General features: G+C 36.3%; 1 protein-coding gene across 2 annotated transcripts in view; it reads left to right on the top strand.

Annotated features, from left to right (window-relative positions):
- Positions 1-26105, top strand: part of TTC8 (tetratricopeptide repeat domain 8) — a 32283-nt gene extending 6178 nt beyond the window's left edge. The window contains exons 3-14 of one of the 2 annotated variants that reach the window (XM_014947061.1): positions 235-298; positions 454-613; positions 1475-1564; positions 5260-5304; positions 10942-11027; positions 13004-13091; positions 15771-15881; positions 17841-17980; positions 19212-19386; positions 20705-20827; positions 23437-23520; positions 25065-26105. In XM_014947061.1, the coding sequence (XP_014802547.1) occupies positions 235-298; positions 454-613; positions 1475-1564; positions 5260-5304; positions 10942-11027; positions 13004-13091; positions 15771-15881; positions 17841-17980; positions 19212-19386; positions 20705-20827; positions 23437-23520; positions 25065-25181 (1283 nt within the window). In that variant the 3' untranslated portion in view covers positions 25182-26105. Of the gene's footprint in view, positions 1-234; positions 299-453; positions 614-1474; positions 1565-5259; positions 5305-10901; positions 11028-13003; positions 13092-15770; positions 15882-17840; positions 17981-19211; positions 19387-20704; positions 20828-23436; positions 23521-25064 lie in introns of those variants that run through there. The other variant, XM_014947062.1, reaches the window with a different exon arrangement.
- Positions 26106-26391: the final 286 nt, after the last annotated feature.

The raw sequence follows: 26391 nt of genomic DNA, 5'->3' as shown, positions 1-26391 counted from the left end.
TTTTTTTACTGTGAGGGTGATGGAGCGCTGGCACAGGTTACCCAGGGGGGTTGTGGTGTCTCCCACCTTAAAGATATTCAGAAACCATCTAGACAGGGTCCTGGGAAACTGCGTTTAGGTGACTCTGCTTGAGCCTGGTTGGACCAAATGACCTCCAGAGGTCCCTTCCAACCTCTCAACCTGGACAAGGGTGTAATATCTCAATGTGAAGTGAGAAATGCTGTTATTTTACAGGACCAGGAACATCTTTGAAACTCCCTGGAACGAGCCAAGGTGGAGGCCCCAGCCCAGCTGTTAGGTATGTGATTTTTTTTATTTTTTAAAAATGTGACTAGTTACAAATGAGCAAACCCTAAATTATCTTCTGAAAATGAAATGCTTCAGATATAAGTGTTTAAATTCTCTATCAATAAATACCACTCAACATAAGGATAATGTGCTTAACATCTTCAGGCCAGTAACTCAATCAGGAAGACCCATTACAGGATTTGTGAGACCCAGCACGCAAAGCGGACGGCCAAGTACTATGGAACAGGCTATAAAAACACCTCGAACGGGTCTCACGGCTCGCCCAATCACTAGTGCTTCTGGGAGATACGGCCGGCTGGGAACGGTACGTTGGTTGTTCGCAGAACGATGGCTCTCATGGTCACAGTTTCTGGTACAGTGGCATTGTAGTTGACTTAAAAGCTGCATATAAACTCAAGTTTGAAGGATGTGAGCATTTTTAATTTTTTTACTTCTCAAAGTAGAGTTTGTAAATGTTAGTTGTTAGTTTGCTAGTCTGTTTATATAAAAAATGTATATAAATTCACAAGTTCTGTGAGACTCATTTTTATTCACTGCAGGCCATGAAAAGACTATGACACGATTTCACCATAAGTATGTTGAAACCTTCTCCGGGCTTTCCAGTTTACTACAAAACAATTGCTAATCTCTCAGCTTCTGTCACTTCATAAGATAAGGAAAATAAACTATAGTAGGTTTATCCTGTTCTAGTGGCAAAATTAATAAATTGCAACTGGCACGAATATGTGATACAAATTAACATGCCATTAATGGCATAACGTGATATCTTTTCACTATCCTCACTATTGCACATATGAACTGATCTTTGTAATTCTTTCTTGAATATTTTTTTGTTATGTATCCCAAGTGCCTTCAGTCCATCTAAGAGTTAGTCCAAGCTACACACTTAGGCACATTGCAGAAATAGTGGGGAGAGGGAAGAAAAAGGCAGTTCCAGAAGGTAATTCATGCAACCCCTTTCAGAAACTGTGTGGGAGTGGGGCAAATTCCTGGCTTCCAGAAGAGATGAAATTCAGTAAGAGGAATCTGTACTGCACAGTAGAGCATTGCATCTACAAATGCTTTGTTTGGTTGTGGGTTTTTTATGTATACTACTAATATTTTGAAATTTTTGAGGAAAATTGTAGAGGATCTTCCCACTTAAAAACTTCATTCTCCCCTTCAGGCTTCAATGATAACTAATCCAGATGGCCCTTTCATAAATCTGTCTCGACTGAATTTAGCAAGATATGCTCAAAAACCCAAACTGGCAAAGGTATGTAACTATTTTGATTAATGTTGTGATATCTTTTTCTTATCTTCTGGCATCATTCTAATGTAACTGAACATGGGATTTGGGATACAAACAATGATGAACTGCTTTGTAGATGTTAATTTCAGAAAAATGCTGTGTTACTTATCTGTTGACAGCTGTTACCAGACTTGAAATTGAACGTATGTCTGAACAGGTTATGCTAAAAGTATAACCTACAAAAACCATTTGTATAGAGTAAAATATTCCATTGGTAAATAATTTTGAACCGTGCCTATCGGAGTGGTGAAGGGCAACTGAAAAAAGAAAAAGCCAGGTGGAAAAAAACCAGCAGAAGCCTGCTTAGTGTCTAGAAATGCAGTTCCGTGTACAAATAGATGGGACTCCTTGCCTAAAAATGTTCAGATTTTTCCTTTTGATGTTATGGCATGAGTTAACACTTTTTATATAAAAAGATTTCATCTTTTTGATCAGAATTCTTCATTTTAAGTTAAGGTCTTTTGATTGACAGCCATTGAAATGGAGACTATCTGCCAATGGAATAGCTTTTTCCAGGTTACCTGTACAACTTCTGGGTTTCAGCTCTGAGTGGAAGGCACCTTAAAGTTGTGTCATGATTTATGACTCCATGGCCTTTCAGTTGAATCTTTCCACAACACAACCAGTTGGTTGTATAGAAGAAGATGTTTTCTCTGCATACTTTGTTGACAAAAAAAACTTGAACTGTTGGGCTGAGACCAACAACTCATTTTGCACAAGGTATCAAATGACTATCAGACACACTCTCAGAAGCTGTATATAGGTGTAGAAAACTCGAGTTGAAAGAACCCATGTGCATTCAGTCTATTTTGAGAAATGTGGTGGTGAACACTGTTAGAAGAGTTGCAGTACCTAATAATCTGCCAGTGGAAATTGACTCCTCCAGTCCAAAATTTTAGTTGTTAATTTTTCTTAAATGATTAGCAAATTCCTTTGCTTTTTAAAACCTGATCTCGACTGATGTAGGGCATTGCTCTTCAATGTGGTTTTCAAAGGAAATAGATTTTGGGTGATTGCACTGTGTTCTTCACCCTCTCCTTACATCTCTGTCCTCTGGTCTCTTAACCAAACTAAGGCAGAGGAACAGATATCAAATATAGTAAATTTATCTGGAGAGATAATGAAAGACTTTCTGACTCATCACTGAGGGCAGTTACAAGTCAGTTCTTTATCAGTTCTGAAAAAACTGCAGGCCTTTCGTCCAATTATGTCCTTGCCAGCTCTCAGCCAGTACAGACATTACTGTAAATCCATCAGTGTCTGTAAAGTAGGGAGAATATAAGAATCCTGGGAATGATTAAGAAACACAAGCCATATCCATAAGAAACTAGGCTTAGTTGTTCTCCTTGAAGACAGCTAGCTTTTAATTGTGTTTGGTTAGTTTTCAGATGAGATACTTATTTTCAGCTACAGCTCTCTGGAAAGAGAAACATATATATTTTTAACAATTTTTTTTTTTTTTTAACTAGCATTTTCTGGGACAGTGGGATAGCTCTGTCTTCCTTCAGTTTTGTATGAAAAGAGGCTTAAGCCAAAAAATGTAAAGCAACAGTCACAGAAACATCCATAGGCAGCAAGTGTACTTGTCAGCATTATGAAGCTAATACATTATGACATTAACATTTCACACAGAATGTAAGATCTAAGTTTAAATTTGGAGCTATGTGGATTTATAACTTTTTTTTTTTAAACAGACAGCATTAAGGCTAAAGCCAAACAAAGCAGGAGGTGAGACTGCAGACTGCACTCTGTGTTAAGAGTCACTGATTAATGTTTTAAAACTCTTTGAGCTGTCACCTCTTCCAGGTGCAAAAAGATGATAAATCTTGCAACTACTAAATTCACATAATTAGCCTATGTTGGAATGTACTCCTTCTGGGTACTTCTTCCTTCTGTGTTTGCGAAGTATGCTTATCATATCTTTTTTTTATGTTAGATTATCTCTCTTTTCGTGGAATGACTAGGTCTTTTAATGTTTGGAAGTGTAGAGGAATGTGGTTTCTCTTTGACTGGCACTGGCCACGTTGTGCACTATTGCAGGAAACCACATAGTAGACATATGAGGTATCACCTGTCGCCAGAGAGAGCCTCTGGTAAATCTCAGTTAGCAACTGGTTTAGGGCATGAAAGAAGAAGTTTTATCTTTTTTAGCTTTTGGATTTTTAATAGAGTTATTAAGATAACTCTAGAGGTTTTTATCCAAGTGAATGTTCAGTCGTTTAAATCCTTATGAAGGTCAGGGCCTATAGAAATTCCTCGTGCCAGCCATGCAAGAAAACATCTTTTTCATCGCTTTAGATGTACTCACTTTTACTTAATGCTTCCCTGTTATTGAACTAGAGGAGGAAATGTTCCACTACTACTTTATTTTCTATTATTTTGTCATTCGCCAGTTCTAACCTCCCTGTCAATGTGTTTTTATTTGTAATTATTTAATGTCTTTTAATCATCTGTTCTGAGCGTTTTCTGACCAAAAGTAGGAGAAGAGTGGGTTGTGGTTTAGTTTCCTCACCAGATATGACAATTCATTGGTAATTCTCTAGTTTCCTTAAGGTAGATCCTTTCAGAATTTTGTCTAAGAAAAACTGGCAGAAGAGTCATGGGAGCCCTTAGAAGACTGCTGGCTCATTCTTTATTTCTTTCTTCATGGGACAATATTTTCTTTTATTTTTTTTGTAATGAATAGTAAGAAATTAGAAAAAACATTCTGTTCTTTTTAAGCAATTAAGACTTGGAATGTGGATGCAGAAAAAGATCAAGGTTCAACATAATTGAACTTTGTGTTATAGCACCCATACTACAGTTCTGGGAATAGAGGCTTCTACTCTCCATTTACTTATCTAGTATCTTTCAACCAAATTTTATTCTCTTAAAAAATTCCACCCCCATATTACATACACTGTTCTATATTCTAGTGCAGAACAGCTACAGGGTAGTATGACTTGCTTAGCTTTATGCAGGAGTAAATAAACATGCATTTATATTGCCGTGCAATTGTGGGCTTATGAGCAGTTCCCACAGCAGAGCTGATGCATGTAACTTCTTTAAGCTTTGGAATTACGATGGTGTCTTAGAGTTTCAGAAGCACAATATTGTTAGCATTTCCAAATAAAAAATAAGTTTTTCTTGTACAGATCCCAGAATTCTGTAGGGTTTCGAATTCTTTTTTTCCCTAAGGCAAAATTTGTTCAACTTACATTCTTAATAAACCTATGTTTAATTTAAGTAGATTTTGCACTACATAAACACCTAACTATACATTCAAAAAGTCTGTTAGGTCACTTGTTGATTTTACAGTTGAAAAGTCATGATAGTGGTATCAGGTTTTCAAATCTATATTTACTTTCAAATTAGAGCTGCCTTTTTTTTTTTATTTAAAGTGACTTTGAGAATCAAAGGTAAGAGAGAAAATCCACTAATCTTTTGCAGCAAATTAAGAATTAAAATGCTTTCCTGTAATGACAATGTAGCACATCTATAGGTTTTGTCTATTCAAGTCTTAATTAACTGTAAATGTCAGCAATTTTGATATATGAATGTGATTGCTTTCACAAAGAATTAATTTTTGCCTAACACAATCAAGATTCCATATTCCTCTAAAATAATATTATCAATTTTCATCTTCAAATATGACAATGGTTTAAATATTCTTCTGACAGGCATTGTTCGAATATATTTTTCACCATGAAAATGACGTAAAAAATGTAAGTAATTAACATGTTCCATTTTCAGTTTTTATTGCATATCATTTGGTTATTTCTGTCAGTATTTCTGCTAAACTAAGGATCCAGGCAGTATTTCACATCCGAGTATGGATTAGTGAAGCACTAAAAGTTGCTGAAGAGAGAGAAATCCTTCCTTAAAGGTGTGGTAATCAGGGATGATAATTTGCAAATACCAAGGTAGGGATTGCTTTCTTTTTTGAGAAGCAAAACATTCTAATGCTTAAAACTAGGTCCCTCATCTATCAAAATGATAAGATCCCTGGATCTCATGATTTTATGTTAACAGGATGTACTGGAGCCTGAGCAGTAGCTGAAACTGTATGTCAGGTAGTTGAGCTGCCTGGAGAGGTCCGAGTTCCTGAGGCCTGAGTGTAAGCAATAAGTTAGGGAAGACTGTCTGTTAACAGAAGGGGGTAAAGATACCTGACAAAATAGTTAGCGACTGAATTGAACATCACTTGGCATTTTTAACTACTCAAAAGATTGTTTATTCATTTGGATGAATAGGAAGGAAAGGTATTTGGTGAAACTGCAAAAAAAAGAATCAGTAGGACTTTGGACACTTTTTCTAGAAATTTAATTGTGGAGTGTTGAGGTGGTTTGTGGCCTCAAGAGAAAGATTATATTATCCGTATGATTAAGTATAAATGATTTTCTATTGCATTTATTCTCCAAAAGTTTTCCTAATTATACTGTTTCCCTTTTACCCCATTAAAAATTGTTCTTCTGTGGTTCTTCATACATTACTGCACTGAATGGGTAAGATCAAGTTTGGGTACATACTGTTTAATATTTCAGAAATAATAAAGGTTGCAGAACTTTTTCAGTAGTTCACCCAGAGAAATAATTAGTTAATTCAATGAATAAAGTGTTAAAATATTTCACAACTGTGTTAGGTATATGCACTCAGTTGAAATGGAGTCAAAATTTCTGCTTGAAGTTTGCATAAAGAACTTTTTGTATCCATAATGCAGAGCTGTCTAAACAGTTACTGAATTTCCTGCAATACTATTAACTGCTGTGTGATTAGATCTGAAGTTAAACTCTCCAGTTAATCAATTGTGTTAATCAATTAACTCAATCCAGTTAAACAACAAAAATATTTTGTTGTTGTTGACATAGATCAGAAGCATTTCCAAATGTACTGCTATGTGAAGCTTTTTAATCTAGTATCAAATGATTATAGTTGTACCCTGTCAATTTATTGCATAGCATTCTTTTAAGAGGATTGAATTGCAGTGCACTATTAATCCAAAATACGGTTGAAACAGTAAATGCAAGTGTCAGAAATGTCAGAGAGAAATAGAAATAAACATTTACGTTTTTTGATACTGAATGTGAAGAAAATACCTCGGTTTTATGCCTCTAATAATTAAAATTTATGTTATTTGTTACTGAGAACTCTGATGACTAAGAGTAAAAGGGTAACTTGGTAAGATGCCACACGTGCCTGTGACCTACGCTTTAAGGACATGCAGGATCTGTAGGCTAGACAGATCATTTCATATGATGCAAGGAATTTTCCAAGCACTCCAGAAAAAAATCGTAAGGTGTTTTTGCACTGTGCTGCGTGTAGTTTGAAATCCTTGCTAAGAATCCTGAATCACTGTCTTGCAGGAAGAGTTTTGCCTATGGATTTTTATGTACCCTAGCTATTTGAATAAATATCCATAAGCAAAGAAGTGTCAGCTTAGTCACCACTGTTCATTGTGTAATGAGAGGGGAGATCAACATGTTTGGTTAATGATGGCATCTTCTAAGGGAAAAATAAATAAATGTTTCACACGTTCACAGTATGGGGTGCCTTTATAATGTAATGTGTGTCTCTGAAGAGATATTTTTTTTTTTCTGACCTTTTAGTTTGCTTTCTCTTGTTTGTTTTCTTTCCTCTTTTCTTCTGCGCTTCCTACACCATTTTTGATATAATTCCATTCTCCATTCTCCTTTCCTGTTGAACCTCATCTGCATGATTTTTTCTTAAACAAACAAAAAAAAGAAATACTGTAACTTTTGTTTAAACTTGACTGCATCATTGTTTATTCACTAATTGCTTCGTCCTGGAAAGAATTAGGTCGCTTAGGATTCAGCAGAGAAACAACACGTATGTGAACTGTTTAAAAGTTGATGTGGATCTTTCTTGATCACCCATTAGAACATTAACTGACATCTTTGTATTACCTGCTACTGCATGATGTTCACATTCTTAAAAAAGACCACAAAACTAATCACTTTTCTGCATGAGATGAAATGAAAGAGCTTGGAAGCCTGGGAAATTGGCTGAAGTTTATTACTGTATAGACTGAAAAGCCTCTTCTGGTGGACTTTGTGCACAGGTAGAATTGGAAGACTGCAGTTCCTGCAGTTTTGCAAATAAAACACCAAAGTAGTAGTGACAATGTCCTTCCTTTGTCACTGTGCTGATCTGGAACACTCTGTCCTATTCTCAACTGCATTATTATTTAAGAAGCAAAGGCAGTTTTATTATTTGTCTTCTGTTTAGTATTCAGCCAGTAGATAGAAAGAAAGAGAAAAAAAAAAGGCTCAGCAATTTCAGTTGAGAAAAATCATTAATCAGTGTGCATTCAACTGGACAAATAATGCCAGGAACTTGGTTCAAATTAAAAGTAAATACATCTGTAATCTATCAATTATCAGAAACGTGGGGATGCAAAGAGAGAAGCGCTGAGCTTTTTCAGCAGTTGAAAATGTATTCAGAAGTCTTTCATCTTATTTAATGAAACATTAGACACTTTTCTGAAAAAATTACTGTTACCCTACACGTTATTGTTCTTAACTTATTTTTAACACATATACTTAATTACTAACCTTAGGTACCCCTTGAGCTATTTCTAAAAGCCATTTTATGGGCTAAATGCTCTAAAAAGACTTGTCCAGAAGGAGTTCAGTTGCTGCTTTTTTTCAGCAACAGACCGTGACTTCATATTCTGCCATTATTCACAGGTGGGTAATGATGACAAGACACTTTGTACCAAGAAAGAAAAATGAATGTGCAATGTATACTTGAGGCCAGAAGTTATGACCTCTGATATTTCCTTAGTTCTTTCTAGTGCTCTGACATTTATACTCTCTGATAGAAATCTATTTATAATGGAATTATGTTAGATTTACAAACTATAGAAATCCAGAAGGCACTCACCAAAAGCAATTGTGCTAAATTCACTATGGCTAATGTCATTTACTCAGCTATCTTCTAGACTATCCTGTGTTGATTTGGCTACAAATATGACTTTAGTCAATAACTTTTGCTGGGAGAATTACTGCCATTCAACAGCACATGAAAGCAGCAGCAGACACTTGCTGTTGTTTCCACCTGTCACGTTTCTTGGTGCATATAATACTGTGTATGAAATTACTAAGGTTCAAACAAATATACATTTACCAGTGTAATTTTGCAATGCAATAGTAAATTACCACAACCTAACAAGCTGTTTTGGACTGAGTTACAGCTGATAGACAATTTGGAAGTCTTAGTTATAATACAGTTTAGCTAAGGAAAGTAATGGTAAAAAATGAATCTCAGAATCATGCTAAATAGAGTTAAGTTAAAGAATCTACATTCTTTTTCATTTAAAAAGAGCTCTAATGCATTTTTTACAAACAACTTTTTTTATTTTCCTTAAACAGGAAACTGAGTAAGTATTAGGGAGTCTTATTCTTTTTATTTACACAAATATAAGAACTGAAAGTAAAATAAATTTGTTCTGAAAGGCTTCCCAGGGCTAATACTGTAATTGAAATGGACTCCTGCATATGTGAGTAACTATGCTGAGTGCTCCATGGAGTAGCAATTTCAGCTGACCAGCATTTCCAGATGATGAATTATATCCTGAAGTTTATTAAACTTTTAATCAGTGGGGGTTATTTTTCTGATACATACATTAGAAGCAAAAATCCTTAAAAGGACATCCCAGTATCTGCCAGTCCACAATCCATGCTGGTTTTCCCTTCTAGTTATTAATATAGAGTGTACTAGCACTCAGCAATGCACAGGAGTGCAAGACATAACACTTCACTACTGCTATTATAGATTGGTTTTAAATTAACATGCTGGGCAGACTGAATATTGATTTGCACCTAAACGATGCAATAAAAAAAAAAAAATTTCAAGCAAACTGGAATTGAAATATGCCAGCAGTTGGTATAAACATGGCAAGGTGAAGGCTTGGACATCAATGAATTTGCTAACATTTCAAAGGCCACGTTGTCAAAAGATTTGGTTGTCGTACCAGCAGAAGGTTGACATTGATATGCACAAAGCCTTTTCAGGCAAACACTTTCTAGAAAATGTCGGTAACGTTTGTAGTATTTTTGGATTAAAGTTTTTTGTGATCACTTGTAAAGTGTCAGAAACAGGATTATCTGATTCTTTTCTTACTTCCTTAATTGGGAAGTATAAAAACATGACTTAATTTCAGAAACTAACTTCAAAATGGAGTCGTGCTTTGTTTCTTGATGTTGGTGATAAGATCCCAGTAAGAGTTGAGGATCTGCACTGAGAGATAAACTGCTGATGTTAGTGTCAACTAAGCCTGAAGCAGTCTTAGTTCCTTCTTTCCAATAGCAGCCAGAAGTGTTGGCCTTGCATAAAATAGTTATCAGAATTAATTAGGGTACTGCAAAGAAAGATGAATGTGTAGCTACAGAAGGGATCGTTTCTTGAAATTCACTCCTTCTTCTTGAATACTTGTCATCACTCCAGGGAAAGCTCTCTGAAGCAGGTTATTTGCGGTATGAACCTTACTCACTTTAAGTGGCTGCTCATGCTGCGTTGAAAGCTTTGATAGGTTCTGGGCCAAAATGGAATTTTAAAAAAAAGGAACGCTAACAATTGCTTCTTTGGTAGGTTTCGGTAAAGAACACACATCTATTTGTTTTAACAGAAATGTTGAAATTAGAGCTAAAACATGAAAAGCCATAGATTCTGTCTGTGGTGGCACGTTGATTAGGATACTGACTTTTTCAATATACCAGATAAAAGAGATTTTAGACCTTCATCCTCTTCAATAGCTATCTATTTCTTAGAATATTTATCTATTTTTCCTGTCTATCTCTCATAAAATAATGATTTACCTCACAGACTTTTTAAAGGAAGAAGCATTTCTTACTGTACATGTTTAGGAGTTTCCAGAAGTGGAGGCAGCCTGATACTGGCAATGAGATGACCATTTCTACAATATTTCAAACTGGCTGAACTGATTTCTTTATTTTAGTATGTATTTACCTGTTTTTTAAAAGCTTATATTGCATAAGGATGAGAAGCTTGGAAAAAGTATGTCAGCTTACACAAACACTCTGTATGTTCTGAAGCCGCACTTCAGGAGTCTCATCAAATTAATTTTATACTTTCTCCTTTGAATTACTAGAAGCTGTTTGGATGACATGTTCATATAGAGATAGATTATCCTTTCGGCTACTTAGTGCACAAAGATATAAAAATAGTTAAACATAAAGCAGTGTCCCCACCTGAAGTTTACCAGGACTTTTTGTTCCAAAATTTTCTCTTTACAAAAATCTTTATGTTGTTCACTTCATGTTCTTTTTCTTTGTATAAACAGTGAAGGTATTAATGTTAAGATGATGGGTTTGTTTTGGAAGGCTCTGGATTTGGCAGCCCTTGCCACCGAACATGCACAATTCAAGGACTGGTGGTGGAAAGTCCAGATTGGGAAGTGCTACTATAGGTAAGCTGCTGTTGATTTTTTGTGTGATCAGTGAGTCCGGGTGCTGGACCTGAACTGCTGGGTGTATTGTGCGATGCTGAATGCTGAGAAACAGTTCAGTATGTATTTAGTTGGAGAGAGCTGTGCTTACACTTAAATCTCCTTTAATATACAAAGAGATTATGTTCAACTGCTTGAGGTAAAGGCATCAACATTGAGTACCTTTAAGTACGTGAATTAGTTGCATCTTCACCTTTGTTGATGTGTTTTAAAGTTATTGTTTGAAAGGTCTGTAAATAAATGCCAAGAACTGTTGTGAAAACACAAAATGAATATTACAATATTAGCTTTAGAAATTAGCTGTCAATGAGGGCTTCAGAGTGATGAAATAATAAAAATTGAAATATACATGTTAGATGCTTTCTGCCAGAGATGCATTGCCCCAGAAGTACCAGTTCCAAAGGTGCCAAGGCCTCAGGGCTGGCACCCCGTATCTGAGCATCTGACACCAATGACTTTGGGGTACCCTGACCCTGCAGCGCTGTGTCTCTGAGGGAAGAGGGGTGACAGCAGGGAGGAGAGCTGCTTGCAAGCAGTTTAAAGTGGTTGCAGCCACTAGTGCCTTAAGTGGTTGAGGACCCAGCTGTGATTGTAACAGCCAGTTCTACCAAATCAGGTGAAAATCCTCCTGATACAGCCCTGCTTCCCACAAATCAAACAAGTACGGAGACAGCTCCCCCTTTCATTCTCTATAGCGTGATTGTCCCATGAATGTAAAACATATGGATACTGTAATGGTTGTTAAAAAACTGAAGCATCATCCGCAGTCCTTACAGTTCTATAAGCAGTTCTTATATGAATGGGCTGATAATACAAAGCAGTTAGCCATTTAAAATGCTATGTTGTAACTTGGCTTGAAACTATTGCTTCTTTTTAGATGTCCAAACTGATGAAATTTTTCTCTATCCTTATCCTTTATTTGTCATTCTTTAGAAGATTAGACTGGTTTTGGTTGGGTTTTTTTGGGGTTAGAAGGCATTCATCACTTTCAGGATTTTTATGAATAGTGTTACAGAGACTAAAGTATCCAAGCCAGTACATGTACCTCTGGGATCCAAAACTCCCTTATGTCCCCATTGTCTGTGTTTCTGTGTTTTGGCTGACTTGTTCTGCTTGTGTTTTGAGTTTCTTCACCAAGTATATGTGTTCTTTGACTGAAGAAAACAAAAGGCAATTTGCATACGATAAACTGTACCTTTTTGTTGTTGTTGAAATGGTACAATCCACTTAATTTTGTAGTCTATGTAGCATGACTGCAATATATTCTACAGTAGTACTGCAAAAGAAATGCTTTTGAGATGAAGTAGAGTTCTGTGAGGTTCATGTGCCATGTGCTGCCCCCTCCCAAGTGATCTGCTTGGATGGTCTTAAGCTGTGGCGCTGTTTATGATACAGCGTGGTTTCAACACTCTGTTAAAGATTTTTAACATCAGCAACAGAAGTTTCACCATTTCCCATATGAGGCTAGGAGAAAGTGTTTCATAGATGATTAAGCATTCCCTAAACTTTACAGTGGAAAGTAACTACCTGATCTTTGTCATGAGTGAGGAAATTCCTCTCCAAAACCACATGGGGAGAGGTTGAAGCATGACTTTAATTGCTCATTTTTTTACTGTGCAGTCAGTATGAAGGGCAGGAAGTGTCCTGTGACTACAAGTACATCATTATTCACGTAGCACCAAAAAGCTACATGTACAAAAGGGGACCAAATTTCATGAATTTTCCTTTTTCATAGTTTTGAATGGTTGTCTTTGTAACCTTAATGTATTTAACAGCATTGGTTTTGCTAACGTGCTCACAACTACATGACCTTAAACTATGCTTTTGGACAGTTCATGTTTGGCTTAGCATGTGTACTGCTTCATTATTTTAATAAGCTTTTGTAAAAAAAAAAACAAACCACAAACAAATACTTTCTCTATCTGTTGTCTCTTTAGGTTAGGATTATATCGTGAAGCCGAAAAGCAATTTAAGTCAGCTCTCAAGCAACAGGACATGGTTGATACAATCTTGTATTTGGCAAAAGTAAGTCGTAGGTCTGCTTGTTTAAGAATGAAGTGAAATTCCAGACTCTCCCTGAGAAGTTCGTACACCAGAATAGCTGAGTATTGAGCTTGATACACCATTAAGTGTAATAGCGTGTGATCTCCATACAGGCCTGAGGCAACACATGCCAACAGTTGAAGTTTACAAAAAGACTTTGGACCTTCCAGATTTTACAGAAATTAAAACAAAAATCTCCTACGTTACTGTATTCTTTGCTCTAAACTGCACTGAGGATTATATAGCTAAAGAGGTGCTGGAGTTCCAGTATGAAGAACAGTGTAGCCATATATGGTCTCCTAGGAAACTAATGCAATAAGTCAGTAAGTGAAGAGTGAAGCACAAAATCCTCGTTTCACAAGCAAAATCAAAACAAAGTGAGCTTAAAGGGAACAGTCAGAGACCTTGAAACAGAGACTGTTCTGTCAAAATAAAGGCATTAAAAACTTTAAAGGAACAAGTGCCACAACTAAGCCTAAGAATGACGTGTTTACCGGGGTACACATCAGATTCTAGGCATTTCCTGAGACATTCAAGAAAATGTGGCCTGTGAGAAATGAAAACTACATTTTTCTTCCTCTTGTCCTAGAAGGAAATACAATCAGTTGCTCTTTATCAGCTCCCTTTAAGCCAGCTGTCGCAGGCCTATCCAAAAGTCATCACTACTAGTGGATTTTTCAGATATTTTTATTGTGATACTTGCTTTACCTTTATATTTCTTCAGCAATTACATTTTGTATTTAAGTGATGAGCATTGCCATCTGGAGACTTGTCTTTAATACAGCAGTTGGGGTTAGTTTACTCAACTGAGCTTAGTAATTCTGGATTTCTGTCATTACCGGGAGTCATTCTGTAAAACACATGAGCTACACAAAGTGATTAAATTGGCAGAGTAATTGGATTAACAAACAGTGATTCGTTGATTCTCGATATTATAGGAGATATGCATCCCCCTGACATCATTACTAGCTCAAGTAGGAGTTGCATTTGAACTTCCACCTCCCACTCCATAGACCAGCTCGGTCGAGTATAAAGCATCGCACAACATGAGTGAGTGTCTGTGGGTGGACAGGCAATAGAGTAGGGCACTGAGATACAGCTCAGTTTGACAGCACTGAAAAGATAAGACTTGAGTTAAGCAGCCATTAAAATAGAAATGGGATTGTGTCAAGTTCTGTGCAAACAGACCGATGCTACAGTACCAGTTAGCTGTTGTAATAATGGATACAAACACAAAACTATCTTGGTTTTTTAAAATATTTTCCTTACAGCTAACTCTTCCTGGAAATGTAATTCATGAAAGATAAAAGACCAAAAGAAAACTGAAAAAGTAAAGATTCTTTAAAGGAGTCGGGGCTGCTGAGAACTTACAAAGTATTTAATGATCCAGAAGAACTGGAAATGGGATATTTTTACCAGAGATAAGAGAGATACCAAAAAGAAAATGGAGCCATTCTGCCTTAAGCATCTAAAACTTAATGGCTATAGCTGTCGTACTCTTAAAGAGCAGGTCTCCCTAAAGCAGCTGTTAGCATACGGAAATTGTTTCACCTGTCTTAATTTCTTTTGCCACTTATCTGGACATCAGCTCTCCAGTCTGCAGAGATGTTGGACGGTGTGATAACCCCTGGGTATGGGACTTAGGTAGTAGGGTACTGTGGCTGTGCTGCCTTAGCATAGTACTCACACTGAGGATCTGTAGCGAGCACATCTTTGGAGTGCACCTCCAGATGAAGCAACAGAGCAGACTTGAGTCATAATGCTCAGAAATAATACTTCATAAGCAAACGTAAAAAGATAAAAAAGGAGCAGTTCTAGTGGAGTTTCCTCTCCTCCATTTTCCACATTTTTTGCCCTAAGAATATGAAGAGAGCTGTGCTTCCTAGCTAGATCAGGTCAAAAAGCAAGCAAACAACAAACCAACAACTAATTAAAATCTTCATAAAATCTTTTTCCTTTGCTGTAGCTGTGGTTACCATACCCCCCAGCAGGAGGGCTTTACAGCTCCAGAGGTGGTCTCCATCGACATGTGGATGTCCTCCATCCAATTCTCACACGTTATCCACGTCACACATTGTCATAATCAACAGGGAAGCCAAAATCACAGAGACCAAACTGCCCTCTTTCTGCTACGGGATTTTTATTGTTTGTGACAGGGGAGGTTGGCAGAGCAGGAAGGAAATTGGAAAGTGTCACTGCTCTGTGCGGTGCGGTCTTACTTGACTAAGTAAAATATTTTGGTATTCCAGCACTATCAACCTGAAGATCCAATTATTTCAAGCCTAAACATAAGTTTTTAAAAATATAATAAACAGGAAAGTATTCAAGGTGATACCTTCACCTCAGCGTCAAAGTATATTATTTTGGTACGATAATAAATAACAAGATACTTTTTTGGTTCATTAGTAATGTCCAGATGAATTAATAATGTCTAGATTATATGCATGCAAATTTAATTACTTTAATTAGTCTATTTTGTCTTCATTACAGAGATTTATTCAATATGCACTCCATTATTTTCCAAGTATTCTTCACTATATCACCTTATGGTTTACTGTATGAAGTGAGGTGTAATTCCTTTTATTTATCTCCCTTGTTAAGCAGCAGTACAAGTATAAAAGTCAGACATTTGACATTTATATACACTTTTTATTTGCTTAGGTGTATGTGCGCTTGGATCAGCCTGTAACAGCTTTGAACATTTTCAAGCAAGGTTTAGAGCGATTTCGTGGAGAAGTGACTCTTATTTGTGGAATTGCCAGAATCTATGAGGTATGGACAAACTGTGCAGTTATTATGGTGGCCAAGGTTAGCTGCCCGAGTGAAAAAAAAAAAAAAGAGCCAGTAGTTGAATATAACTGTAGGGTCATCAAAAATTAACTGTGCTGATTTTCAGTGTCACTAATGCAAAACAGGTGACATTGCACAAAGATACAAAAGTAGTGTTAGGGGATGGTTAATCATTCAAGTGAGATTCTGTGGACCCTTTAAGAAAGTCCACATTAAGTCAGGTGGTCCAGATATATTCTGTGTAGCTCAGTCTAGTTTATGTTTCATCGTACTTAAACTGCTGGAGTCCTTGGCAGCCTGCTAGCAGGATTCAACAGCAAAACAGTCTCTTCATCAGTGTTGTCCTTATTACCACTGTGTCTTACTCTTAGTTTCTTAAGCCAGTGAGAACAGTGGAATGTGAATGTTTCTTAGTTTTGGAAGTAGATGTTATTTTAACTAGGATTAGTTTTAAAGTAGTTTCCCATTAGCTTGGTAAACATATATTTTGTATTTTGAAAGTGTGTATTTTCATGTCAGACAGTGCACTTAATACTGTTTTTCACTGAAAGTTGGTAGTGACGCTATTCCAGAAAAAATGTTTTAAAGTCATGAATTTATTTTTTTTGATTTACATTCATACTTGGCATTCTTTCCTGTTCTCATCATTCTCATCTAACCCCGAAGCATTAATCCATTTTCATATTAAATCCTTTTTGTCCTTCAGCAAGGAAGAAAACAGCTGCATAATTTTTGGAGGCTTTTCTTTCTGAATTGTTAAACAGTTTTTAATATGGATATTTTGCAGAACCATACATAGCATTGCATAACCCTTTAAGGAATTATTAAAGAGCAGCATATAGTTGACAGAGTCTAGTTTTGCACTGACACCTGAGTGCAGGATTATAGCTTCATTAGCAAAGATTTGTACTGCAGCATAGTGCTGTCCTCATTACAGGGCTTCACAGGTGGAATATATGCATCAGGCACCTTAATCAGAGCTTGTCTTCTCTGACGCTACCTTTTGACAGTAGAAGAGTTGTAGATCTTTTTTGGTTTAAAAAAACCCCATTATTTTTAAAGGGACTGTTTAAGTACTATTTCTTTTAATCACAGGAAATATGTTTTTTCATAGCTAAATGTGCTGCTGGGGTGAAATAAAAGCTTATTCTGTAGTCATGTTGAGAGCACAGTGTACCTACAGGTACAGGTAGAGGTAGAAATCACTCCTCTCCAAACACAGAAATGTGTTTTGGTCTTTTATTTTCTTGTGATACAGGGTAGTCCTCTGGTGACTTGCAGTCCTCAGAAGGAGTGTGGTGATGTTCACAGCAATGAGTTCACCCTAATTCACCTCCCAAGTAGCAAACATCCAAGCATATATTTTTATACAATATAGTTCTCTTAACTGGCATATCCTAGCTAGTACAAGTTTTGCTAATAAATCCATGATTCCTGTTTTCAAAGATGTGTAAGTTATATTCTCATTTGAGTTCAGAGCAATTAATGAATTCACGTAAAAAGCATTGAAAGTAATTGAGGTATTGACTGGGGAAATAAATGTACTGTATGTTACTATACTGGGAAAGCAGCTTCACAGTACTGTGTATCACAAGCAAATGCTTATTCCACATGCTAAACTTCTGACCTGTCTCTTTTTCCAAAAAAAAACCACCCAAATCTCTTTTTATAGCTATGGCATAGAGTTAATGACAGGTATAGCTAGCACTGATAAATTAATATGCATTCTTCCTGTGCATGTGTGTGCCGCTTGTGAAGATGCCAATCAGTGATGTTGCATTGTACGATCAGAGAACTGTAAGAGCATACATAATTAATCTCAGTTAAGTACTGTACAGGGCATAGATAAAGCACTCAGTAGATCGACATTTTAATAAGTCTTATGATAAAAATCAGTAAGAAAAAAAGTAGAATTAATCTGAATTTTTTCCAATTGCATAGGAAATGAACAATATCTCCTTGGCTGCAGAGTACTATAAAGATGTCTTAAAACAAGATAATACTCATGTGGAAGCCATTGCCTGCATTGGCAGCAACCATTTCTATTCAGACCAGCCCGAGATAGCTCTGCGGTTCTATAGGTACCAACACTTGTGGGGAGGGAGGGGGAACAGAAATGTGTGGGAGGGTAATATAAAGGGTTTATTTTTGTAATGCTTGTAGCAAAAAAAGAACATGAGGAGATTGGCATGGGAGGATGATTGAGCATTTCGACAAGTATCAGCATAAAATCAGCATTCCAACTTCTGTATCTTCTCAGCTAGTGATAATTACAGCTCTCTTAAAACCTTGTCATCATTACATGTGGAGTATGTAGTAGTGTCAGAACAGATTATCAAAGCAGCCATTTTTTGATTAATAAGCAAGAAATGATCTTTTACAGCATGAGACAGTTTGAGAACACTGGACCTTAGTCTCAACTTCAGTTGCATTCAGAGGGCATGTGGACGTCCTATTTAGAGCAGTCTTTGAAAAACTCCACCTGAAGTCACGAGCAATTGTGACCACAAAATCTCTTACTTGAACATGGGCTGGGGTTTCCCTATCTTTAGCTGAAAGCAATAAAAAGATTTAAACGCTGCTACTTGCTTTTTATTTCAATACAGTCAGAGCGCAAAGGAGCCTGAGTCGTGTTTTTAAGTCTAAGAGCAGATTAAGTCCATATAAGCACCGCCATCTCCTTTCTGTCAGACCTGAGCTATTTTATGCTTTAGGTTCAGAAACTCACAGTCACACTGCAGGCACCATCCCTCTTTTTTCCCTGGCCCTCTTAGCATATGTTATTCCTATAAATATTAATCAACAGAATTTTTATGAAATATCTCCACTCTAATAGACACATTAAACAACATCCATTTGAATCAAGTCTTAGTTATGCTTCAAATGTAAGCTTGATGTAGATTCATATACTAGATGTACTGATTGGAGATTGGAATCAAGCAAAAAATTGAAGTCTGAAGAGTTATAAACAGTAACAGCAACAAATTACAGCTTGATTGAGGTTGAGGGATTGGAAAAAGAATATAGAGAAAGTGTGTACGGGTCTGTCTTAAAGTCAGATCATGTGGGACAGTTGAAAAAGACAGAAGTTATCTCATTTACATCAAGGCTGTTTTGCAGAGCTTTGATTCTGCTAATCAAAATCAAAAATGCCCTGCACTGCCCTTTATGAAACCTTTACCAAGTGTAAGACTAACACTTGGTTATTGCACCCTCTCAGAACAGAGAGAAAGAAGGAGAGAACTTTGTCATTTAGAACAGAAGTCCTCTTTGAAATTAATCTAAAAAAATAAATATTTTATTTCATTCTAGACGGCTCCTGCAGATGGGTGTTTATAACTGCCAACTTTTTAACAATCTGGGCCTCTGTTGCTTCTATGCCCAGCAATATGATATGACACTCTCTTCATTTGAACGTGCCCTGTTTTTGGCTGAAAATGAGGAGGAGACAGCAGATGTGTGGTACAACTTGGGACACGTGGCTGTGGTATGAAAAATATTAACAACATTTCTGAGTAAATGCAATTTTACAGAAACTGGAGAAAGAGGACCTAGGAAGGATGCATTGCCCTGCTTTGAAATATGAAACCTAATAGTGTACAGCATGTAGTGCAGTACAGATGAAGGGTTTATTTGAACTTCAGTAGAGAGGAAAAGGCAAAATAAAAAGGTTCTGTGCATCTTCAGAGAATGTGGCTTCCTCCTGCTAAAAGATGTTTCCTCCCCATTGTCTTTAACTGTCCCTTCTTTCTAAAAAAATTGCTACAAGTACCGGCCCTTGAAGGCTTTTGCTGCAATACAAACTAATTTGACAAAAAGTTTAATTAAAGGTGTTTTTCTCTGAGCTGTTACTTATGTTACATGGAGCATTAGATCAATTTTGTTGTCATAAAAATATGTATTGAGCAGCATGTAGAAGAGACTAAAGCACTATGTATGTCATAGTTGAGAAGGCATGTTCTTCTCTCTTATAGGCAGCTATAGAAATATTGTGTATTTGTGTGATAACATTTGTTTAATTTCTACACTAATTTGTATCATTGCCGATTTTTGCAGATGTTCTTCCAGAAGTTGTGTTAGATTTCTGTGTAGCTGCTCAGAATAAGGTTACTGAATAAAGTTCTTGATAGCTTTCTAATATGATTTGTCTTCAAATGCTGGTTATGATTTTACTCTTCATCTTGATTGTATTGCAGTTAAGATAAGCTCAATGATTTACATTTGCTAAAGCATTGACATTTGAGCTGATGTGCTTATATTTTTCAGCATTTGTCACTTTTAATATTTAACTTGTATCAGTGTTGGTCATAACACTAGAGCATTAAAGAGTAGTCAGCTACTCCATGGAGAAGAAATTCCAAATTTCCAAAATTTCAAAGAAATTAATCTCCCTTAATTTTTATCCTCTAAAAACTAGGCTTATATGTAGTTTTTTAAAAAATCTGTGTAGAGACAGAGAAGCAAGATGACTTCCCCTTTGGAGACATCTCTTGTTTTTCTTACCCTACTATAGACGGTAGCAGATAGTGTAGTCTTTAGATGATATTTAAGTCATCTAAAAGTTAAATTAGATGAAGTGATTATCACTTGGAGCATGGAAGTTTGTGCTGGAGAGAAAAGATTCTGTCTGGAGGAATAATAAGAACCAAATGTGAGGGTCTGGGAAGAAAGCTCATATGGTTTTGATCAGTGTGTTTTTATTGTAATTTGTATTCAATGGTAGTACATATGGGTGAAAACAGACAACAACCCAAATGCATTTTTTTCCAATCTTTTCCCAAATTAAAATACAATCTTACTTTTAGGGAATAGGAGACCTGAATCTGGCTTACCAGTGTTTCAAACTAACGTTAGTCAACAATAACGACTACGCGGAAGCTTACAACAACTTGGCTGTGCTGGAAATGCAAAAAGGTCACACTGAGCAGGTTGGTGGCTTCCTTTGGCCCTTTTGTACCTAAGAAACATGTCATTTCCCTGAGGTGGAGGCATCATATGAACATCTAGCTTACTACTACAGGCAGAAAACATGGATAACTTTTATGCGTGTTTCAGTGTAACCTCTACGTTGTTATGCTGTCTCCCATTAAACTGCTCATTTTGGTATATCCAAATGGTTCATCAAAGACAAAAACAAGGTTTACAGTGGCTCTGCAGTCGTTGAGATCATTTTTCTAAATTGATACCCAAAAGAAAACACATTACTCTGTCGCTTAAATTACATCTTTGACTATATATTCAGTTTATAAATGTAGATAATAAACTTTTGTTGGGTGGCAGAAGACAGCAATCAGGTCAGCTCTTAAAAGATTTTTTTCAACTAGGAGATTGCTTTAGAGTTTTGTCCCAAGGCAGCAGGTTCTTGATAAATACTTTTGCATCAGGAAGCTTGGTGGTTCATCTTATCTAGTGTGAGTACCTTAGCTCAGTTTGTACTGAGCTAAGATGTATAATTGACATGCACAGTGGATTAAATGTACTCATTTTTATACATATGCTAATAATCAACATTGCAGAGCCTTTCCATTATAATCAATTGTTTCCTGTCCGTTTTAGCCTTTAGTTTAAAACGTTCTATTTCCTTCTTGTATCACATGTACAATTAAAAACTGGGATCATCATGGCAATAAAATTATGGACAGAAGAATAAAAAATGTGAAGTTATTTTGCTTATCTTGGATTTTATTGTATTTCACAATGTTCTTTCATAAGTCCTGTTGCATGTACCCAGAGTTGTCAGATTTAGTTTTATTAAGTTCTTGACTCTGCCTTCCCAAACAGTTTACAAATACTTTTGTTTTTAAACAATCAGGGTTTTTTGCCCAAAGTTCTCCATTTTTTAGTAAAAGCATTCACAAGTTAATTTTGTATTGGATTTATAGCATGAAAGTGCATGCTCTGTTACTTAGCTTTCCATTGGTTTTTAATGCTATTATTTTGCGAGTCAGGAAAAAAAGAGTTAATTTTATTAACATTTTTGGGTGTTAAAACTAATTTTTATGATAGGATTTAGGTTTTCAGGGATGCTTAAGACAGCACTGTCAGAGACGAGATAAATACAGTGGGATGGGACTTAAATCCTTTTTTAAAAAAAAATAATATATTCTGTTCAGTATTTAGACATGAATTGTCTAATTGAATAAGTCCCAAAATGTTTTTTCAGACTTAACCAAGAGTCTTATTAATTTCAATGCTATTTAACTGTATTATGCCTAAATATGCTATTGGTGTAACTCGTATACAGTTGAATATGGCTTTCTTAGTAAAGGCCTAGTAAAGAAAACACAGGACAGTTTCTTTTAAGAATGATGAAAATTGCATTCGATTCTTGTTGTCCTCCCTCCCTCACAGATTTCACTATGGTTTTGTTTTTTTTCTTTCTCTATGTAGGCAAGAGCTTTGCTGCAAACTGCTTCAGGGCAGAAGACAGCAATCAGGTCAGCTCTTAAAAGATTTTTTTCAACTAGGAGATTGCTTTAGAGTTTTGTCCCAAGGCAGCAGGTTCTTGATAAATACTTTTGCATCAGGAAGCTTGGTGGTTCATCTTATCTAGTGTGAGTACCTTAGCTCAGTTTGTACTGAGCTAAGATGTATAATTGACATGCACAGTGGATTAAATGTACTCATTTTTATACATATGCTAATAATCAACATTGCAGAGCCTTTCCATTATAATCAATTGTTTCCTGTCCGTTTTAGCCTTTAGCTTAAAACGTTCTATTTCCTTCTTGTATCACATGTACAATTAAAAACTGGGATCATCATGGCAATAAAATTATGGACAGAAGAATAAAAAATGTGAAGATATTTTGCTTATCTTGGATTTTATTGTATTTCACAATGTTCTTTCATAAGTACTGTTGCATGTACCCAGAGTTGTCAGATTTAGGGAGTTTTATTAAGTTCTTGACTCTGCCTTCCCAAACAGTTTACAAATACTTTTGTTTTTAAACAATCAGGGTTTTTTGCCCAAAGTTCTCCATTTTTTAGTAAAAGCATTCACAAGTTAATTTTGTATTGGATTTATAGCATGAAAGTGCATGCTCTGTTACTTAGCTTTCCATTGGTTTTTAATGCTATTATTTTGCGAGTCAGGAAAAAAAGAGTTAATTTTATTAACATTTTTGGGTGTTAAAACTAATTTTTATGATAGGATTTAGGTTTTCAGGGATGCTTAAGACAGCACTGTCAGAGACGAGATAAATACAGTGGGATGGGACTTAAATCCTTTTTTAAAAAAAAATAATATATTCTGTTCAGTATTTAGACATGAATTGTCTAATTGAATAAGTCCCAAAATGTTTTTTCAGACTTAACCAAGAGTCTTATTAATTTCAATGCTATTTAACTGTATTATGCCTAAATATGCTATTGGTGTAACTCGTACACAGTTGAATATGGCTTTCTTAGTAAAGGCCTAGTAAAGAAAACACAGGACAGTTTCTTTTAAGAATGATGAAAATTGCATTCGATTCTTGTTGTCCTCCCTCCCTCACAGATTTCACTATGGTTTTGTTTTTTTTCTTTCTCTATGTAGGCAAGAGCTTTGCTGCAAACTGCTTCAGCTTTAGCACCTCATATGTATGAGCCCCATTTCAATTTTGCAATACTCTCAGAGAAGGTAATGCACCATCCTATTCTTGTAACCTAAAAATTGAGCCTTGGTGGGGCAGTTGGTTTTTTACTGTTATCACCAAGAATACAAAATGGGTAAGATAAAAGAATACAGAGTACATAAACTCAAGGAAAACTGAGGTTATATTTTTGTTTTAATACCCAGAAGCTTTTTATGCAGAAGTAGCCATTCAAATGTTTGCTTTTGAGAATAAGTGAGGCCAAGTACTTATAAAGGAACTTTATAATTTTCCAAATGCCCAGAAGATGAACAATGTGTTAACAATTCCATCTACCGTCATTGGCTTCTTCAGAATGTGAAGTGAAAGAGTATCATATGGTTTATCAGTAATTATAGAAAGAATATAATTTATTCATCCCATGATCTCAGTGATCTCAAAAGGAAAGTCTGTGCTTTAGCTTTACAGCCTTTCAATTTTGTGTGTTAATTTCTTTCATACAGAGTGTCTCAGCCACTGAATTAACAGTGTGTCCGACATTCCTGTTAATGAGGAGAAACTTGTACACGTCCTTTTATTTTTCACAAGAAAAAATTGCTCCTTTGCTTGTGCCTACACCTTCAAGATTCTGTTATGAGTCTGTGTTGTGTGGGCAGCCCGACTCCTACGGATACTGAAGTACATTGCGTCAAGGAGAGAGCAACCCATTAATTTGTAAGCGTATCCTCTCCATTGTGAAACATAAGATGGTTTTGAATAATTGCATTCTGTACTTACCGATTAAGGAGTAAATCCTGGTCTGCAAATGTCTTGTTACGTGGCATTTGCACAAAGAACCTGCGTAGGCTGTGGGAGAAGACAAATGGCCAGATCAGTAGCTGCTGCTGTAATGGGTAACGCAATCTTTAGATCCGGTGTAAGGCCATGGTTTACAAACCTAACTTCTCTGGCCAGGACCCTGCTTTCCTCCCCTTCAGAGAATTTTTGCTAGACTGAAGCTCAATGTTGACAGATGTGCAGGAAAGTGTCCTACTGACACTTTCCATGGCTTCTTTCTTTCCACCCAGGAGCTTTATGTACACTTCCTCCTTTCCAAAAGTGATGGCTATTTAGGAAAAAATAAGGTCGGGAACAATGTGGAAACACACTGGCACACTTTAGCAGCACTTTCAACACTGCTGTGCCTCTCTGCGAGGAAGCAGGAAATCTCATGGAGTTGTGGCTTTTACATATGCCTGATTGGTTGTTTTGACTGTATGGAGTTTTAAAGCAAATCATCCATTTTTTGATTCCTCCTTACTTCAAGCACTGAGCATTGTCCATTCTCCAAGAAATCAGGTGGAATGGGATATAAAGTTATTGTCTTGAAGCATCCCTTCCATTTCTGTCTTTTTCTTCTCGTCCCTTGTTGTATGTAAGGGGGAAATAACCTTGACTTCAAAAGCCTCCACACTGACTCTGGTTTATTTGTTCATTCTCGGTACCAGCGATGTTTAAACATCCGTGAGCATCAGAAACATCCTGCACAGAATACACAATGCAAACACTGCAGTGCTTGGATTTACAATATTAGTTTGTGTGTTTCTTACAGATTGGAGATCTTCAGAGGAGTTACACAGCCGCTAAGAAGTCCGAGGAAGCATTTCCAGGCCATGTTGATACACAGCAGCTCATCAAACAGTTAAAACAGCACTTTGCCATGCTCTGATCAGCATATTTCTTCTTATGTAAAAACACCCAGAGCGAATGTCCCAGGCATCTTTTGAAAATGCTAGCTCAAAGTAGATAAACTGTACTTAATGCATTCCTGTGGCAAAGCCTGTGTTACTTGGAGTAGCAGGAAAGGTTTAAGAGTCCCAATTAGTTTCTGTCATCTTAAAACACATCGCTTATTAAAATGCAGCCAGAACAGGTTGCAGCTACATACAGGAGAGATTACAGGAGTGGCAGGATGCTGCCAGTGTGACAGCTTTGAAATAGTCGTCTAGTATATGAGCAAGTAAGTCTCCATATAATATTAATGAATATTTTTAAAGATTTTTTTCTTACTTTTTTGCAGGAAAAAAGTGTTTTTAAATATTCCTATCTGACAAACAAAGTAACTGATCTTCAAACTTGGCTTTTGATTGTATACTTTCTTACTGAATGTTAAGTTTTAAAACTAAAATACCTAAAAAGAGTTTACAATACATAGATAAAGCAGAACGTCTTACATTCCTTGTTGTACTGTATGAATTAAATGAATTCCAGTTTGTATGGTTTGTCGTGTTCGTTTCTGTAAGTTAAAATTACATCCTTATTGCCATGAAAATTAGAGTCGGTGATCTTAACGTATTTTGAAAGACTCCACAGAACTGGTACAAAACAGCATCAATACGTGTGTTCCTCTCTTCCCAGGAGAGAGTTTATTCTTGGCCTCAGTGAGAGAAAAGGCTATTTAGAAGCTTGCAGAGTTAAGTACTAATAATTGAGAACAAGGCATTGATTGGGTTGTTACCTGTGCTGCCACATAAGCTCTGTTGCTAAATAAATATTTGGATCACCCTAACTACAAGAATACTATGAATAGCAACAAACAAAGACTTCTCTCTGTCATATGTCTTTGTGTTCTAAATAAAAAGGGATAAATTTGCATGATTTCCCAACGTGACCTTTTTAAAAGACCTTTTAGAAATGTGGGATGTTAAGGAGTTCTGAAATGGCAAATCCTGAAACAGGCCTTAAAATTCTTTTCACATTTCTCTGATATATTAAAGGATTATCTCGCTTTAGGGAGCAATCCTAAACATGCTGATGGATATTATGTCTTCTTTTGTACTATTTGTTACTTCCCCACCCTAATATTTGTGTGGCTGTTGCAGCTGGTGAAGGTGGATGCTGGGGAGCTTGGAGAAGTACACCCACTTTTTATTTTTTCC

This window comes from Calidris pugnax, unplaced genomic scaffold (assembly GCF_001431845.1).
Source record: "Calidris pugnax isolate Ruff unplaced genomic scaffold, ASM143184v1 scaffold127, whole genome shotgun sequence".
NCBI classification, from domain to species: Eukaryota; Metazoa; Chordata; class Aves; order Charadriiformes; family Scolopacidae; genus Calidris; species Calidris pugnax.
This window is presented reverse-complemented; position numbering and strand designations above follow the sequence as displayed.